The 17,313-nt window shown below is 40.7% G+C and overlaps 1 protein-coding gene across 2 annotated transcripts; it reads right to left on the reverse strand.

Annotated features, from left to right (window-relative positions):
• Positions 1–218: 218 nt before the first annotated feature.
• On the reverse strand, positions 219–15,455 carry LOC119776639 (BTB/POZ domain-containing protein 1-like). Of its 2 annotated transcripts, none has more exons than XM_038275290.1 (8): positions 14,845–15,455; positions 14,464–14,620; positions 5,592–5,697; positions 5,303–5,500; positions 4,955–5,084; positions 4,771–4,858; positions 978–1,124; positions 219–881 (listed from the first exon to the last, which is right to left on the reverse strand). In XM_038275290.1, the coding sequence occupies exons 1-8, from the start codon at positions 15,237–15,239 to the stop codon at positions 723–725; spliced, it is 1,380 nt and encodes a 459-aa protein (XP_038131218.1). In that variant the 5' UTR covers positions 15,240–15,455; the 3' UTR covers positions 219–722. The 2 variants fall into 2 exon arrangements, with proteins under 2 accessions (XP_038131218.1, XP_038131145.1); XM_038275217.1 differs by having other exon boundaries at positions 4,955–5,147.
• Positions 15,456–17,313: the final 1,858 nt, after the last annotated feature.

Genomic DNA, 17,313 nt, shown 5'->3' on the forward strand with positions numbered 1-17,313 from the left:
GTTTGTGGAAGTAATGTGACAAAATATATGAGTTTAGTAGATATACTACCATAAATAATTTCAGTGGTTGGAACCCAGTTTGGAAGGAGACAGTATCACCTAGTGGCAGAAAAGAAGAATGCACAAATTTTTAAATGCTAAATGTCTTAGCACATTTTATTGCTAAAAAATAAACTAATGAACGTTTAAATTAGCCATAAATGTCTCAGGAAATGTTATTTTCCCGTGTACATTTTAGTGAAGTGCTAAGTAAATATTGACTAATAATTTACAGAGTGAACCACTGGCAAAATGAAGACTGGTCCTTTTTGTACAACAAACAGAAAGTACTTGAAGACACCTGCTTTATAAAGTACAACAGTGCACGATTAAAATATGCATCAGTACAAACCGATATAGTGAGTTGGCCTCGATGAAGGTTGGATTGCTGCATTTGCCTTTTTATCTGTACAACTTCTGCATCACAGAACATCAGTATTCAGACAACTTATGACAGAAAAAGTATTTTAGGCCGAAAAAAAAACCTTTTCCACACACAAACCGAGCTGCATGTTTATGTACATAGATTCTTCCACTCTCTCTCTCTCTCACACACACACACATACATACATATTTTAATACTCCATGGGATCCCGAGGCACTGCATTCATTCATAGCAGTCCAATCTACCCAGTGGTCTGAGGTCTCCTGGTTCTTTGTACCTGCATGGCAACACGCAAAGTTCATATGTAATAGATGATCTCGGGTATCTGTCCGTCCTCCACTGACGTTCCATTGTTGTTTCCAGGTGAGCTAAAAAACAGAAATGTTGTTTTGGTCCCAGTGGTTGATTCTTTTGTCACTTTCTTCAACCCTTTAGTGCCATAATGAGAGTCTGGACCCTGAGTGAGAAAAACGAAAAAGAGTAAAAACAAATAAATAAAACCAGTCTGTTTAGGCTTCAAAGATGAATTGTTTGGATGATGGGTTCGACTAACCTTTAGGGTGGCACATGCAGTGTAGCTGATGTTGGGGAGGATCTCCACAGGCTCTTTAAACATCACTCTGAAGGTGTTTCCTGAGCCGTCGCAGCTGAAAGCGGTGTCATTCTGACCTAGTGTGATGCGTTTGTCGCTTTCTATGATCTGAAAATAGAAAAGTGTTGATTTGTTACTGGAAACATGGTTTGATTCATCAGCATATTAAAAAGAACATGGCCTAAAAAAAGGAGTCCCATTTGCCCAAATGGCGAGACTGGCGGCTATAGACCGTTCGGGTGTGGAACCTCCACAGCAACCATCTTCCCACCTTCTATCTCAATCCCACATGAGGAGACTGAGGGCTGCCTCTATGTTCCTGGGTTTAACCTTAAAGACTCTACAGAAATCTTTCTGTCTTGTGATCTAATCAATTTAATATACAAAACAAAATGTCAGAATTCAGAAACAGATTCATCTAGTTTACTTTGTGTTTTTACATCACTACCCCCCTAAGGAGTAATACTAATTGTTTGCCAAGTGAGGAGACTGTTACACCATGTAGATAAAGAAGTCATGGTTTTAATAATCTAGGATAATCACTCAGATGCTGAAGCAGACCAAGACCTTCAATGTTGATGTGCTTATGATGAAAGGCTTTTTTAGTTTTATAATAAAGTTAACATGATGCAGACCTTCCAAACAGCTCATTTAGGTCAGAATACTTTCATGTGTTCGGGATCATGAAGATGTTTTTAGGGGAGAAACGTAGTCTTTGAACGCCTCATGGACGTTAGCCACAACTGTCCATCTTATTTAGATTTTGAACACTGATCTTAATAGAAAATAATTGGGTCTAAAGGATGGATGCTGTTATTAGTTCTTTTGTTTCTCCCATGACAGATGATTAACAGATGAGGGGAGGTTCATCGCTGCTTCATGTTAATAACTACCATGGTCCTCTGATCAATGTCAGAGAATCAGTTTATCTTTTCCTGGATTTTCCTGTGATAGTTTGGCCAACTTCATGCCATATAGGTTGACTGTTCCTGTTTTAAATCGTATTAAGTCTCTGATTCTACACATCTAACAGAAATCAGGTCTGGATGGGGCTACTGAGATTGAACTAGTAACTTGAGGTTAATTATAATTACCTAATGGTTTAATGAGTAAAAAAACTTTATTTTGTGACACAGGACCATGTGTTTACTTTAAACATAAAATATCTATTTGAAAATGTTGGAAATGATTCAAGTTATTTATCGAAGTTAACTTGATGATCTGAAGTATTAAGGTGTGACAAAAGAAATGAAAAATTCTGTTAAGTGAAAGTTCTTTTCACGGTGTAACGGTGAGTAATCATAAACATAACAGAAAATCCTGAGGTGGTTCAAAGTCCCGGAAAGCATCGGCACTACTTGGATGTTTGGATTTATTTCCTCTGTTTGGATTATACAGCAAGTTAATGAATTACTTTTACAAGTCGATGGTTCAGTCAGTTCACACCTTTGTTACTGGGTTACAGTCTTATTTCAAGTGAATATATATATAGTACTGTTAAGACCAGTACTCGAGTTGAGGGCGGATGGCATCCCCCTTCTTAAAAGAAAAACTTAAAAAACATAAAAAAATCACCCCCCTTCTATTATATATTAACAGTAATGGCAGTAATATTGCCCTTTCAACAATTGGCAGGCTGTTGAGTAGCCTGAGCAAAAATGCGATTTCATTCTTGAGCTCAGTCGCACAACCAGCGGAGCAGCTTACGGTGTTCTGAAAAGCATCACACGCGACGCGACGCGATTTGAGGGAATGTCAAATTAAGGAGGGGAGCGAATCTTCGGCAGGTTCCAGGTTCTAAGTTGAACACATAAAGTGTCAGAAATTATCTACAATAGTGTTGATGGCAAAGATGGCAGAGAATTTATTCATAGCACAGTACACACTGACTGTAGCACATCGACTGAAAAATGTCTCTATACAAGTAAAATCCTATTAATTCGAATTTATCTGTCCACCAAAACTATCACTTTTAAGGCATCCATGTATAAAAAATATGAAAACATTAAGAATTTGTTTAAAAAGTCCCTTTTTGTTCATATTTCAATCCGCTTTCTCATCAATGGGTGTGAGTTTAGGGCGATGCGCGCGCTTGCATCAGGGGAGGTAATTCTCTGCACGACAGACAAACTGGGAGGAGAGAATCGAAGCAGGGGCGAATTAAGGAAATTTGGGGTCCTAGGCAAAGACAAGCATGGGGCCCTGTGAATTAAGAAGACAACTAATTTTAATACAATGGACATACATTATTTACTAAATTTTAATTTGTTATGTTTTAAAGATTTTTTTAATGATGTTTTATATTTTTATATTATTTCTAGAGAAAAATAACAACTCAAGATATCTTTAATCGCATTTTGGAGAGGCAACATGCATTTTCAGAGCCGAGTACCTACTGGCTCCTAACAGGAAGGAGCAGACTCTCTATAGAGCTCCCCTCAAAGGGCAGCGGTCCTATAAGGCCCAGCCTAACGCTCCTAAACCATCTCCATCCTTCCATTACTTATTAGCAAGAGACCATTAAACTCTGCAGGAGTCAAAGACTCATCACTACCTAAAGGACGCAGAATAAATTCTCCAAGGTGAGAAAATACTAAGATATCTAACTTTAATGTTAATTTTATTGGCTGCATTTTGTGTTTTTAATCAGCTGTTTTAAAGAATCGTCGTGTAACAATTGCTCTTACGTTTCTCTTTATACATAGGTGTTATTATTGCTCTATTATTTCCTCCACTAATAATCAGATACATTTTCATAAGAGAGGAATATGATATTAGGTTATAAATAAGGCCGGTCACCTGTTTACAAAGCGTCATGACAGTCTACCATCTTGAAAGTACCTATGTTAGGGAGGGATAAGTCAATACTAACAAAGTGGAAGAACAACATGTTTATTGACACTTCAGTGTGATTAACGGCAGCTTGGAAGGTCATTTGGAGACACTAACCCAACAACTGAAAGTCTGCATTACTGCAGCACAATGCAGTACCATGCATATGCAGCAGCAACACAAGAAACGGTTTCACTATTCCCAAGAAAGCAAAAAAAAAAAAAAAGGATCAACACCGAGCAAGCCTTCTCGAGGTGGTAGGGGCGAGGGATGGAGAAAGATTTTAAAAAGGACTAAGTTGCCATTTTGTAACACTAAAATTTAAATTCGGTTTATAAGACAGTGTTACTCATTACTTTGGGAAGCATAACAGTAGATCATGCAAACGTATACCCATCTTGTTGGTGCAGAATTGTAGGTTTATGTGGGTTTAGTTCAGTAGCTTTCAAAGCTGCAGTGAACACTGGTATTTAGTCACAGTAAATCAATCTTGTAGAGACTTCCCATGGACCTTCAGTTCGCCTTCATCATGACGACTACGGCTACTGAAACCATGTAAACATTCATTTAACTGCCCTTTCTGTGTTGTTGAATTTTTTTCCATATCTTTCATGTTTTATTCCATTTTTGATACAACTGTGTTGTAGAGGCTTTTTTTTTTCTTCTAGTGGCACTAGTGGCTTGATTTTCTGACAGTAGGCTGACAGAAAAGGGGTATGAGAGCGAGAGAGACATGCGGCAAAGGACTACAGGTCGGATTCGAACCCGGGTCGGCTGCGTGGAGGAACAATACGCTGGAACAATACATGTTTAATAGAGGGACGTTTCATCACTAGATGGCAGCAATTCTTACAACATTTAACCTTTAAGCCTTGTATGAATGTTTTCCTAAAGAAGACTTTCCAGTGGTTGTAGGCCTTACCTGTATGTTGACCTGATAGTCGGTGGGTCCATGTATGGAACCATATAAGCCAAAACCCACAATGCATATTCTTCTGTTAACATTAAATCTAAAGGGAGAGATAAACAGGAAAAAAGTCATTAAAAAAAGAAACATGACTCAGCTTTTTTCTTATTCTGGTGTCGTCTAACAAACATAGCCTGACCTGATTCTGTCGCTGGTGCCGCTGTACCCCCACCGACTCTCAACCTGCTGGAACCTATTAATGCTACACTCCTCCCCCCTGAGGCAGCAGCGAGGCCTGTCAATGTAGTCGACCCGTGGTTTGGGGTTTACTGTAAAGTGTAAAAACAGATTTACCACCTCCCGATCGAACAATATTCCAGACTGGGCAGGCCCTGTTGCACAAGAAAAAATATCAAACTGGTTTCTGTGGTTTGGAGCTGTATGGACACATCAGGAACATGAAGAACGTGCGGAGTGATTGGAGAACTGCTCAGGATCAATGTTATCAGCTTGATAAGCAAAACAGAACTTCTGCCAGGACACATACCGGCTGCAAACTCTTCAACGGTCATAAGAGGGAAGCGGATCAGTGGAAGGGCTTTTCCCAGGACTTTCTGCTTGTTCTCCGATGTCGGGGGAAGCTGCTGTCTGTAACACTCTGCCTCTGCCCAGCGGACCACTGCTTCGAACAGACGATTCTCCCTGATGCTAAGAGTGTCTCTCTCCAACACTGCACATAGAGTATCTACGCATACAAACACACAGAGCAGCTACACTTTTAGATCATAAATCCACATGGTGGAATAGCACACGTGGAGTAAAGAGGACAAACATACCCAGGTCAATGTCAGTAAAGCCCTCCGCGTTTATTGCGTCTGCAGTGCTTTTGTCAATGGTGTCCAGGCAGAGAGTGGCAAGCTGAGGCTCATCAAATAACCTCGCCTGTTAGACAAAGCACAAACAAAAACAACCCATATAAGCCTTTCATGACAGTTGATATTAATAATCGATTCATTTTTTCCTTTAGGTATTTGATGTAAGAAGCAGTGCAAAAAAAAAAGGGTCCTAACCCTACTAAAAAGGTCAGCCCAACCACTTTTGCGATACATTGTCGCTGAAACAGGAACTACTCCTCTGAAGACACACCCCTCCGGCGTAGGTTTTAAAAACACTAGCTTCCCATAATAGTGTCCTATTATGCCCGTGGCTCTGCGCCGCTAATGGCTAGGCAAAAGCGCTCCCAGCTGAAGGCTATGCTACATAGCAATCAAATCCCTCCGGGGAAGCCTGTGCTCGCTGGACCGAGTCAGACTGCCTTTTCCCTGCGATTCAGAAGGAGCTGAATGCAGTGTTTATTCTTCCCGCGATTCAAACCGAGTGAACGCAGTGTATCCTGAATTCTGCTGCAGCAGAGACAGAAAGAGCTAATCCAGCTCTGCTAACCGCCAAACAACAGGGGCCCCGATTGTGTTTTCGTCGAAGGAGCTGTTAGAAGCTGCCGGACCGTGAATGCCTGGTATGGAGCAGCATCGAAGAAGCTTCAGCTACAAGCTAACCACCGTAGCTAAAAGGGAGATGTCCCGTGCTACAGTGAGTTATGAAATTAACCCCCTTGCAAATCGCCTCTTATTGTTGCATCACATGGATCCAAATCTCTTTGAGTTGCTTTTGGAAGAACGGAATCGACCGCAGATGGGCCTGCAGAAAACCGGACCAAGCCGAAGGCCTTCGAACCACCGGACCAAACAGTAACTTCACTCTTCCCCCTCCTTCACATCTGATGCTTAATAAGTGCTCTGCTTGGGTGAAGTATAGGTAGAATAGATAGTGGTGTTGGTGTTTTTATTTGAAATAAGCTTTCTGATTGAACTGCTGATGGTTTCTAAAGGTTTTACTGAATGCTAATGCTCACTACAGACCGAACAAGTCACGTGTTGCTGAATCTAACCGCTACATCGTGAGCTAACTAGGGCTGCAACAACGAATCGATAAAATCGATAAAAATCGACTTTTAAAAGCGTTGGCAACGAATTTAATCATCGATTAGTTGTGTCGCGCGATTAATGCGTCATCCGCCGCCGCCGTCATCCGGGGGAAGAAAAAAAAATATGGCAGAGCGAGTCAGCGCCGCAGTTGCAGTGTTGCCAACTCAGCGACTTTTCAGACCCCTCCAACGACTATTTTTCAAAAAAGCGACTAGCGACAAATCTGGCGACTTTTTACGGTGTCACTGGCGGCTTTTGCCTGCCGTGGGGCGCCTCCCCCATCCCAACGCCTTTCTCCCTCTCCCACAGGAATCCCTCTCAGCGCGGCAGTCAGAGTCAGAGCAGCAGGATTTTAGTGAGGAGTTTACCCTCAGCGTCCAGACTGCAAATGAAGCGCGCATGCGCCGGGATTGACGGCGCAAATTGATCACAATAATTAAAATAGCCTGCGCTTTGTAAAGTGAAAAAAGTCGTAACATGCAACTTTTGTAAAAACAAATGAACATGGCGCGGAAGCACCACTGTTATGACGCAGCACCTGAAAAGAAAACACGTTGGAGCCTTCAATGGCAGTGAAGAGAGCTGATCAGCAGGATGAGTAACCATGTTTGTTTCATTTTAAAGAGGGGAAACGTAACGTTAGTTTCTCAGTTCGCTCATCTGATGCTTTCCTTACCGTGTTAGTAGGTTACAGACAGTGATAAGGTTGGCTACTTATTTTACTTTTAATTTCATTTAAATTTGTTTAAGCAGCGTTTATATTTTCTTTATAAATAAATTAACTTGCAAATTATGAGGGAAAGGCTTTTAAAGTTTAAATCTTCTGGCAAAGATAAAGAAAAGAAGATCCTGCAATTTATGGAAGTAAAGCAGAATAAAATCCAGCAAGATCAGTAATATGTCAATTAATTATCTGCCACATTCCCATGTAAATATCTGTCTTTGGAGGATGTGTTTTTTTTACCACCCCTAGTTCTCTAATTTTTATTCCAAATACAATTTATAATTTGAATCACAGGGCTATTTTTATCTCTATGGTTCAGTATTTTCTCAAGCAGCAACTTTAACTGCTATACTTTCCTGTCTTAAAAGGCAGAACTCTTCTAGTCTAAAAAAACCTCATTTGTTGAAATGGGGGGGCCTATTGTTTGAACCCCTTAGGGGCTTTAAAAAACAAAAATGCCTGTCTCTTTTTGCGCTTTATGAAACAAAGTAGCCTATATTTTGTGGATGTACAGCTACATTTCTCATGTAAGTTTGCGTAGTTTTAACACAAACATTTATTTTTCATATTGCACCAGTACAGTTAATGAGCAACCTGTACTTGTGTGCTTGTTTGTTCTGTCTAAAATGTTTATTTTGGAATAAAGAGGTTAATATAAATTTTTTTTTTTGTCCGATTCATCGATTAATCGAAAAAATAATCGGCCGATTCATCGATTTTTAAAATAATCGTTAGTTGCAGCCCTAGAGCTAACCCTCTCTTTGTTTCAGCTGGACCCGACCAGAACCCCTGGGGGCAGCTAAGCAAACGGGTCTTTCAACCTCATCATAGTTTAATGCATTCCTGAGTCATTATTCATTTTTCACCATAAACTGAATGAAATTTCACTCATTCCAATTTTGACTGCAGTTAACATCTGTGTCAGGGTTTATTTACATTTTATCTGCTGCACTTACAAAGGACACTTTCAAATGCATTACCCCCGGCTCACACCGACTCCGGTCTTACTGTTGCGGTGCGGTGGGTGCGGCGCCGCAGTGATTCCAAGTCATTAAAAAGACGTAAACCTCTCACCGGCTGCTGAGCTGTCCGGCTGCGGTTACCGAGACACTCCGGCGCTGCAGAAAATTCAGCAAGAAAGCTATCCCTGCAGCGTGCCGGAGCCCTCCGCAACAAGCTCTCGCAAATATCACGGCACAAACAGGAAGTTTTCCAATGAGAATAAAAGACTGTTTTTTTCAAAATAAAACACGTTCGTTTGCATGTATTGTCTGTCCTTTCTCTCCGCCTTCCCTCTGTACAACCCATATGACGTCCCTGCCGCCTGCTGGTAAGACGGGGTCAAAACTTTGTGGCCCCATCACTTGATTCATTTACATTTGGGCCGTGTTATCGCGTGAAGTTACGTGAACTCAAGTGAACTTCTGTTCTCGCGAGTTAAATCTCCGGACCTGTTGCCGGAGCCGCACCGCACCATAGTCAAAAGGGCGGTGTGAGAGTGGGTGTGCGGGAGCTGCGGTCTCCGTCGGCTCGGTAACCGCACCGGAGCCAGTGTGAGCAAGGGGTCAAGCCTTAAACTTTAAACATAACTATGACTTTGAACGGACTCTTAAACCCCTCTTCCCCTTTTATTTCTTTCATTTTGCTTAATTTCAGGAGTGTTTAGTTTTGTTTAATTATTAGATATAATACTGTGTGATTGTAGCTAATGAAGGTACCATTGTATTTTTAACCCGTGGTCTTTTCTGTTCATTTTACACAGAGGGCCGGATCTATCAAAGGTTTGCGCGTACAAAAACGTGAGCTATTTCACTGCGCACGCTAAAAAATGTACAAACTGATCTATCAACAGCGTGCTAAAAGGATTTGGTCTTTAAAACGTGCTAAATAGCGCCTCTTATCCATTTAGTACTTTTTCTGCAATGAATATGCAATATGGGGCGTTTACACGCAAAAGTGCGTCTTGTGGGAGGAGAACATGTAAATATATTAATTTAGCACTCGCAAAGTGATTTATTAAACCTGAAAGCAATTTTGCTAACGGTATCTGACTCTATATTTAACACGTTTCAAAAGAAGGTGCAAATGGTCTGCATGCGTAATTGCGCACACATGGCAGCGGTTATTGTCGCAAGAAGGAGACATGGAAATGAAGCAAGGAGACGCAGAGAACGCATTTTTTCACTCCGTGTGAATATTTTTGGAATGAACGAGGACACGATCATCAAAACATATCGTTTATCCAGCATTGCCATTTTGGAGCTGTTGGGGGAACTCCGAATGGATTTGGAGCCAGCCACAAGGAGGACCCACGCAATACCAGATATCACAAAACTCCTTGCAACATTGCACTTTTTTGCATCTGGGATCTCCCAATCTCGTTTTTCAGAAGTGCTGTCCGACGTTTTAAATGCCATGTCGCCCGGACGCCCTAACGGAGAGAACCCCGACCTCTGCGCCTGTGGAGCAACATGCCAATGCTGCGAGGATGCCTACGCGCAGTCATCTTATCCACATTCACTTCTTGCGAGCCATTTGGTATGTGCATTTTTCTACAGGCCAATACAAAACACCAGTTTTTTTGTTTTTTGTTTTTTTTTACTGCAGTGAAGTAGAAATTCAGCCACATACCACCTTAGGGAATAAAGGTTGCCAAAGTGTGTATATATATATATATATATTAGCGCTGTCAATCGATTACATTTTTTTAATCGCGATTAATCGCATCAATGCCTGAGTTAACTCGCGATTAATCGCATTTTAATCGCAATTTTTTTTCCTGATTGAAAATCATTTAAATACTCTCGATGACATACAAAAAATACATACAGGCTAGGTTTGTGCCAATGTTCTTTTTTTTTAATGAAAACAGGTCACAGACACTGATTTATGCCATAGAAATATATGGCAAGAAGATGGGGAGGCATGTAGCAAAAAATAACAAATATGTAGCCAAAAAAAAGGCCCTGAAAACAGGCTGATGTAAAAGACAGTCTTTACAGTTAATACAGTCTTTTGAACAAAGACAAGCATTTTACCCTACTGCTAAAAAAATTTGGTACAGTTAACATTAGATGTTAATTAACCAAGATAATAATGAACAATTTTCAATCAATACATCAAAATCAATAGACCGACATCACTAGATGGAGGTAGTCTATGCTCTAGAAAGTTACTTTTCAGCCTCTTAACAAAAATGAGAACACACACACACCCACCCACCCACACACAGACACACCCACCCACACACACACACACGATACCGACCTGTGGCGTACACAGACAGCAAGAGTGCCGTAGCAGATTCCATTTCACCTCAGTAATCTGTTTTCTCAGCGTATTTCAGGTTGCTACTAGTTACCAGACACTCAACTTGTTTGTTGGTGGTGGGGCTTAAAGAAAAGGCACTAGCGTCACCCAGTGTATGAGCGTCTTTTTTCCTTGAGGAGCTCCACTCTCGAAGCCTATGAGAAATGCATAGACTGGGGGAAAATAGCCCCGCCTTCTCGCAGGCTGCAGCGGGATGTACTTGGAAAATTGTACCATAAAACCACATAGCGTTAATCTCACGTTAAAAAAATTATCGCCGTTAAAATGGCCTCGCGTTAACGCGATAATAACGCGATAATTTTGACAGCACTAATATATATATATATATATATATATATATATACATATATTTTTTTTTTTGGAGGGGGTGGGGGTGTCACTGTAAGATTAAAATTTCTTAATGCACTAGTTTGCACAAACTACAAACTACTTTGCCGCAAACCACCAAACGCGCAAAACTAGCATTTAAATAGGGCGTCTCCAACAGTTTTGCACCTGCCACCAGTTACGCAATCGCTCTTGTTAAATCACCCGCAAACCATGGTTCAGCCCCTCGCGCAAAATTCCAGTTTGCGAGCGCAAATTACTGCACGCAAAATTGGATCTTGATAAATCCGGCCCAGAGAACGATTTATCACTCAGGTTGGATTCACCCTTCCTCTACAGGGGAGTGGCGGCCTAGTGGTTAGGGCATAAACCACATAGAATCCTGAGGTTCTGAGTTCAAACCCCACTCCCACAGACTGCCACTCTGGGGCCTTGAGCTAGACCTTTAACCCCACACTGGTCCCCCAGCAGTGTGGGGTTACAGCCCACTATTCCCAAAAACGGATGGGTTAAAATGCAGAGAGTGAATTTCGCGCTGTACTTGTGACAATGTAAGGACTATAAAGTTGTTATAAAGTTCTTCTTCTTTCATAGTTAAATTTAGTTATGTCTGTAACTTTTACTCAAAACAAGTAACCTAGTAAACTAGCTCCACCTGCCAGCAGCCAAAATAATTTTTGCATGCGAATGGTCTAGCCTTGATCAATGGCCCAGGCTCTAGAACTGGCGGGCCAATCACAACGCAGAGATGTGATTTGAATTTCTGGATGCAAAGCTCAAGCAACGCTGGAGAAAGCACAACAAGGAAGATGGCAACAACTATTGAACTGTTCTCGTTTGACTCAGCTTTGGAATCAGTTTTGGAAGGATTAGACTTGGGGTTTTCGTTGAAACGTGAGCAAGAAGAGGCTCTACGCTCCTTCATTTTTAAGAAAGACGTATTCGCCGTTTTACCGACAGGCTGTTTGTTTACACTCCCCCACTAGCTTTCTTTTGCGCTTACTACGTAACAGTCAGTGGCGCTCATTAGATGGGTTGTTCTCATGAACAATCTTCTGATGTCTCATTCATCGGGACCAGACTAAATTACACATTTCATCTCACATTTAATCTGGTTTATCAGGCTACAAAACAAGGACATTAGGGCTGTCAGTTTTAATGTGTTATTAACGCGTTAACTGTTTTAGACTATAATGCCAACATTTTTTAAACGCACATTAATCACGCATCAAACACACGCACCGTTCGCTTATGTTCTTTTTGTACCCGCAGCACTATCTGTACTGTTCGTTTTACCCCGTGCACTTTCCGGAGTTCCAGGAATGCTTATCTGTGTGTGAGAGTCCGCAGCATAACAGACCCGTGCTTTGAAAAGGCAAAGATGGCCAGCAAACAAGGTATCCTGAATGATACGTTTCTTTTTAAAGTTATGCCAGAAGTCTCTCTTGACAAAACCCGAGTCGTCTCTCTATGTTGTCCAGAAGAAACGAGCATCTCACTGGATTAGTGCCACCAAGACAACAAATGAACTAAGTCATGTGGACTGCACTGCTGCTGTGTTCCTCTTCAGAGCAAAGGAATATTTAAGCATTTTGAAAATGTTCTAAATGTAAAATGTTACGTTGTTGCGATGACTGCAGAAGTCAGTTATTGTAATTTTGTTTGAATTATTTATTATTTTGTGAGTAACTTCATTTTATTTGAATGAAGTCTGTATTTCATAACGCAATGTGCACTTCATTTTAACAGTACATCTTTATTTCTGTCTATGTTTGAAAGAGAATTAAGTTTACGGAGTACTTTGAAGTACTGTTTACTGTTATGTAGTTTTGTAAAGTTTTGATAGAAGCATAACACCTAATTTTTCTTTAAACAAATTTTAAATAATTATTGCACAGTATTTAAACAAGGATATTTTTATTCTAGTTTCTTAAAAGTGCTTGAAAAATAAATATAATAGAAACAACTTTTTGTATAAGTATGTTTTTTTACATGTCATTTGCAGGAATCCCCAACCTGAATCCTCGAGGCCTGCTTTCCTGCAGGTTTTAGAGGTTTCCTTGCTTCAGCACAGCTGATTTTAATTGAAAGCTGATTAACAGGCTTTTGGTCTACTGCAATCATTATAATCAGCTGTGTTAAAGGAATAGTACACCCAAAACATGATTAGCCTTCATTTTCTACTCACCCCCATGCTGAACAACACTCTGGAGTACTTTTTTGATATCTCAAATGCATCTGGAGATCTGGGAGGCTTCTTGCTGTCTGCTGACATTCAAATAATGGAGGTCTATGGTGCCCGAGACAGAAAGATCCATAAAAGTCCACAAAAACGTGTCAATATTCCTCCATACTGCTCGTCCAATGTATTCCAATTGTCCTGAGTGGGTAGCATCCAGAATTTACTCGAAACAAAGTCATTTAGAATGTTTTCAGAGCATAAACAGTAGTGTATAGGATTTCCTGAAAGCGCGCACATGCGCGTTTACGAGCCTACGGAAGCCGGCAGACAAAACCAGCGCATTCAGCTCGGCAAAGAACTCCTGCTCTTCCTCAACACCGAAGTCCTCAGACATTTTTCTTTCGTTGATTCTTTCTTTGCACAGGTAAACAGCACATTTCTTCTTCTACGCTTGCATTATCAGCAGAGCAGACGCTGAATGCGCACTTTCATCTGGTTTGGTCTGCCGGCTTCCGTAGCGTCCTGAACGCGCTGGCGCGCGCTTTCAGGAAATACTATACACTACTGTTTTAGTCTCTAAAAACATTCTAAATGACTTCGTTTCGAGTAAATTCTGGATGCTACCCACTCAGGACACTTGGAATACATTGGACGAGCAGTATGGAGGAATATTGACACGTTTTTGTGGACTTTTATGGACCTTTCTGTCTCGGACACCATAGACCTCCATTATTTGAATGTCAGCAGACAGCAAGAAGCCTCCCAGATCTCCAGATGCATTTGAGATATCAAAAAAGTACTCCAGAGTGTTGTTCAGCATGGGGGTGAGTAGAAAATGAAGGCTAATCATGTTTTGGGTGTACTATTCCTTTAAAGCAGGGAAACCTCTAAAACCTGCAGGACAGCGGCCCTCGAGGACTGAGGTTGGGGATGTCTGATTTATTGCATAATTTTTAAAATGCCCAAATAGGCTTTTACACTTTCCGAAATAAAAAGATAAAATATGCGATTAACTGTCGATATTATGCGATTAATCGCGATTAAAATTGTTAATCGTTTGACAGCACTAAGGGGCATACATTTTATAGCTAGAAAATGGTGGGTGTCCTTAAATTCAACTCAATTAAGAATAAAAAACAACCAACAGAGGTGACAGTGACCTGGGTGAGGAGCATGAAGGCGTTGTCCGCTCTCAGATGCTTGGTCAGGAACTCCACACAGTGACCCTCCAGAGCTGGAACTGCATATTTCTTCGCTGTATACAGAGTCGTCATCACAGTTTCTGGACCAATATGGACCTCGTCAGAATACAGAAACCTGTAAAAATAATAAAGCAACGACACTTTAAATTTTTTAAAACATGTTAACAAAAATCTAAACGCAGACTGAAGTGGATTTTTGTAGCACGTAAGAGGAAAAATATATATATTTCTTTTTAAACTAATTCACGTATTTCTCATTCCCTAAGTATACTGTCTTGATGAAATGTGAGGTGCCGTGTGGGTGCAGGCAGAGATCTGAGGACCACCTGTCTCCCCCACCTGAGCAGGGCCAGGAATGCAGCCGGCTCCACATCAGGGAGCTCGATTTCAGCCGACGTGGTGGCCATCCCTCCATTAAACATGGCATCGAAGACGGCGCTGCCAGCCGCCAGGACGAATTTGTGAGCAGGTATCCTCTGGGCCTGTCTGCCTTTCCCCACGACGAACCTGACGTCACTGAGCAGCTCGTTGTTGAACAAGAAAGCGAAGCGCTCTTTCAATGAGCTCTTCGTCGCCTGCCAGTTGTAGACGGGCTCCCGCTGAAGGCCGAGGCCCGGCGGGGAGGCGGACGGAGCCGGCATGTTGCACAGAGCCGCTGCAGCTCCGCATTGGACCGAGTTTGAGGGAGCCTCCGGAGCGCTTTGGTTCGACGCCAATCCACCGCCGCTGGCCATTCCAAGCCACAGCTGGGTTTTCTACCTCTTAGTGCTGAAATTTCTACTCTTTGATTCTATAAACAGCTAAGTACTTATGATAACGTGACGCAACAACAGAGTTGATTCATTAATTCAAGTTTTATCCATCGCGCAGGAGGCCATTGCTTATGGTCGGCTGTTGCTAAAGAGACTGTCAGCGCACTTCCTCCAAAACACGTTTTCCTCGTTTGAGGTTTGACGGCGTTTAACATTGCTCAACTTTCATTAGCGCCCCCTTCTGGTCTAGGATGTAAGGCTCAACCTCGAAATTGTGTTTTTTTTAAATTCTCTCAAGTGGAACGTTTTAACTTAAACATTTTAATTTTCTATACGTAAACAATTACCTGACAAGAAAAACACTGTGGTTAATTATGCACATCAATATACTAACATTAAAGAAGATAAATACAAAATTCATGCTCTTTTCAGAACTAGATTTTGTCTAATATGGGGTAAAGAGAAAATTACGTCTGAGCAAGTCATCTAGGAATCTTTACTGAAATCAGAGATAAGTTACTACTTTAATAACAAGTAATTCATTTAATGTAGATATTAGTACATGTACATTTTTATTTTATGCAGAATGATTTTTAATAAAAATAGGTAAGTAACGACAATGAATTGAACAATGAACAATGAAGATGTTTGCCCCAGAACTCAAAACTGAAAGAATTTTGTCCACTACACCTTTAATTTAGACACCATGTGTGTTTAAATATATGCAAATGAAAGTATAGTTTGTCTTTATGTAGAAAATATGGATGTTGTGATTGTTAATTTTCCTGTTGGAACAGTTTAGATTGACCCTGAGGTTCTGGCACCTGTCTGCTTTCGGCCACCCCCCTCAGTGTACACTAGTTATTGCCTGGCCCGCTTATTAATATTTTCTGGCTTTCTGGCTCTGTGTTTGAGTCGATGTGTTGTAGAAATTATGTTGGCGTTGATGGCAAAGGCAGGGATCGCTATTGACAGAGGAGATATGTATTCTAGTCTCGAATGATTCTCATCAAGCCCCGGATCTTTTTTTTTTTTTCACAATAAAGAGAAAGGAGTCACCCCATGATAGTAAAGATGGGAGTTTTTATTAGGGTTGGGTAAAAAAAGCAGATTTTGAATCGATTCCTTTACATTTGTGCAAAATCGATGTTTAGGGAATGAGATCGATTAGTTTTATAGTGACGCGCGTGACGTTCACATTCAAATGAGCAGGAAAGATGCACTCGAGATTACTTCAAGCCAGACAGCTGCAAATATAGCCAATAGGTTGACTGAAGACATTAAAAAATGGGGGCTGAACAGCAAACACCCTGTAGTTGTTACAGAAAATGTTGCAAATATGGTTTGTGCAGTGAAGATAATGCAGCTCATGCATGTCTGCTGGGTCCCCGTTCTGTCACGTCTGCTCACTTGAGTGAGGCTTCACTTTTTCACTTTTCACAAACCAGTTTGCACTTTTGAGACAGTTTTGTTCACGTCTCAAGTTTAAACTGTCTGATTTACAAGTTTGCACTTTGTGTTTAATATGACAGGAAAAAATTACAAATATGAGTATTTTATTTAAACATAGTTGAACCACTTTCATTATTGTAAAAACAGATTGTATCGAAATTAATCGATTTAGAACTCTATGAATCAACATCGAATCGATTCAGGACTTTGGCTAAAATACCCAGCCCTAGTTTTTATAATTTCCCAGCTTTTATTTTTAATAAAAGTCTATTTGTTCCGTATTTTTTGTAGATTATATGACCAAAACAGTGAGGCATGAAACATCTGTCGTACAGTCCTTCATATTATCTTTACGGAAGACGATTAGGGCCACTGAGAAAAATTTTAAATTTTATTTCAGTTTAATATGGGAAAAAAGTGGTTGGAAACAAAATTCAGTGAATGCAATATGCTTCCGTACATTTCACATAGGAAAAGGTTCTTTTCCTTCTGGATAAGGTCTTTAATAATTACACGTACACTCCATTTTCTATTAAATTTTTATTACAAGTATATGGTTGACAACAGTTTTCAATGGGATGCGAACATTTAGACTCACTGAAAC

This window comes from Cyprinodon tularosa, unplaced genomic scaffold (genome assembly GCF_016077235.1).
Source record: "Cyprinodon tularosa strain WSP-4 unplaced genomic scaffold, ASM1607723v1 ctg1000, whole genome shotgun sequence".
In the NCBI taxonomy this organism is placed as follows: Eukaryota; Metazoa; Chordata; class Actinopteri; order Cyprinodontiformes; family Cyprinodontidae; genus Cyprinodon; species Cyprinodon tularosa.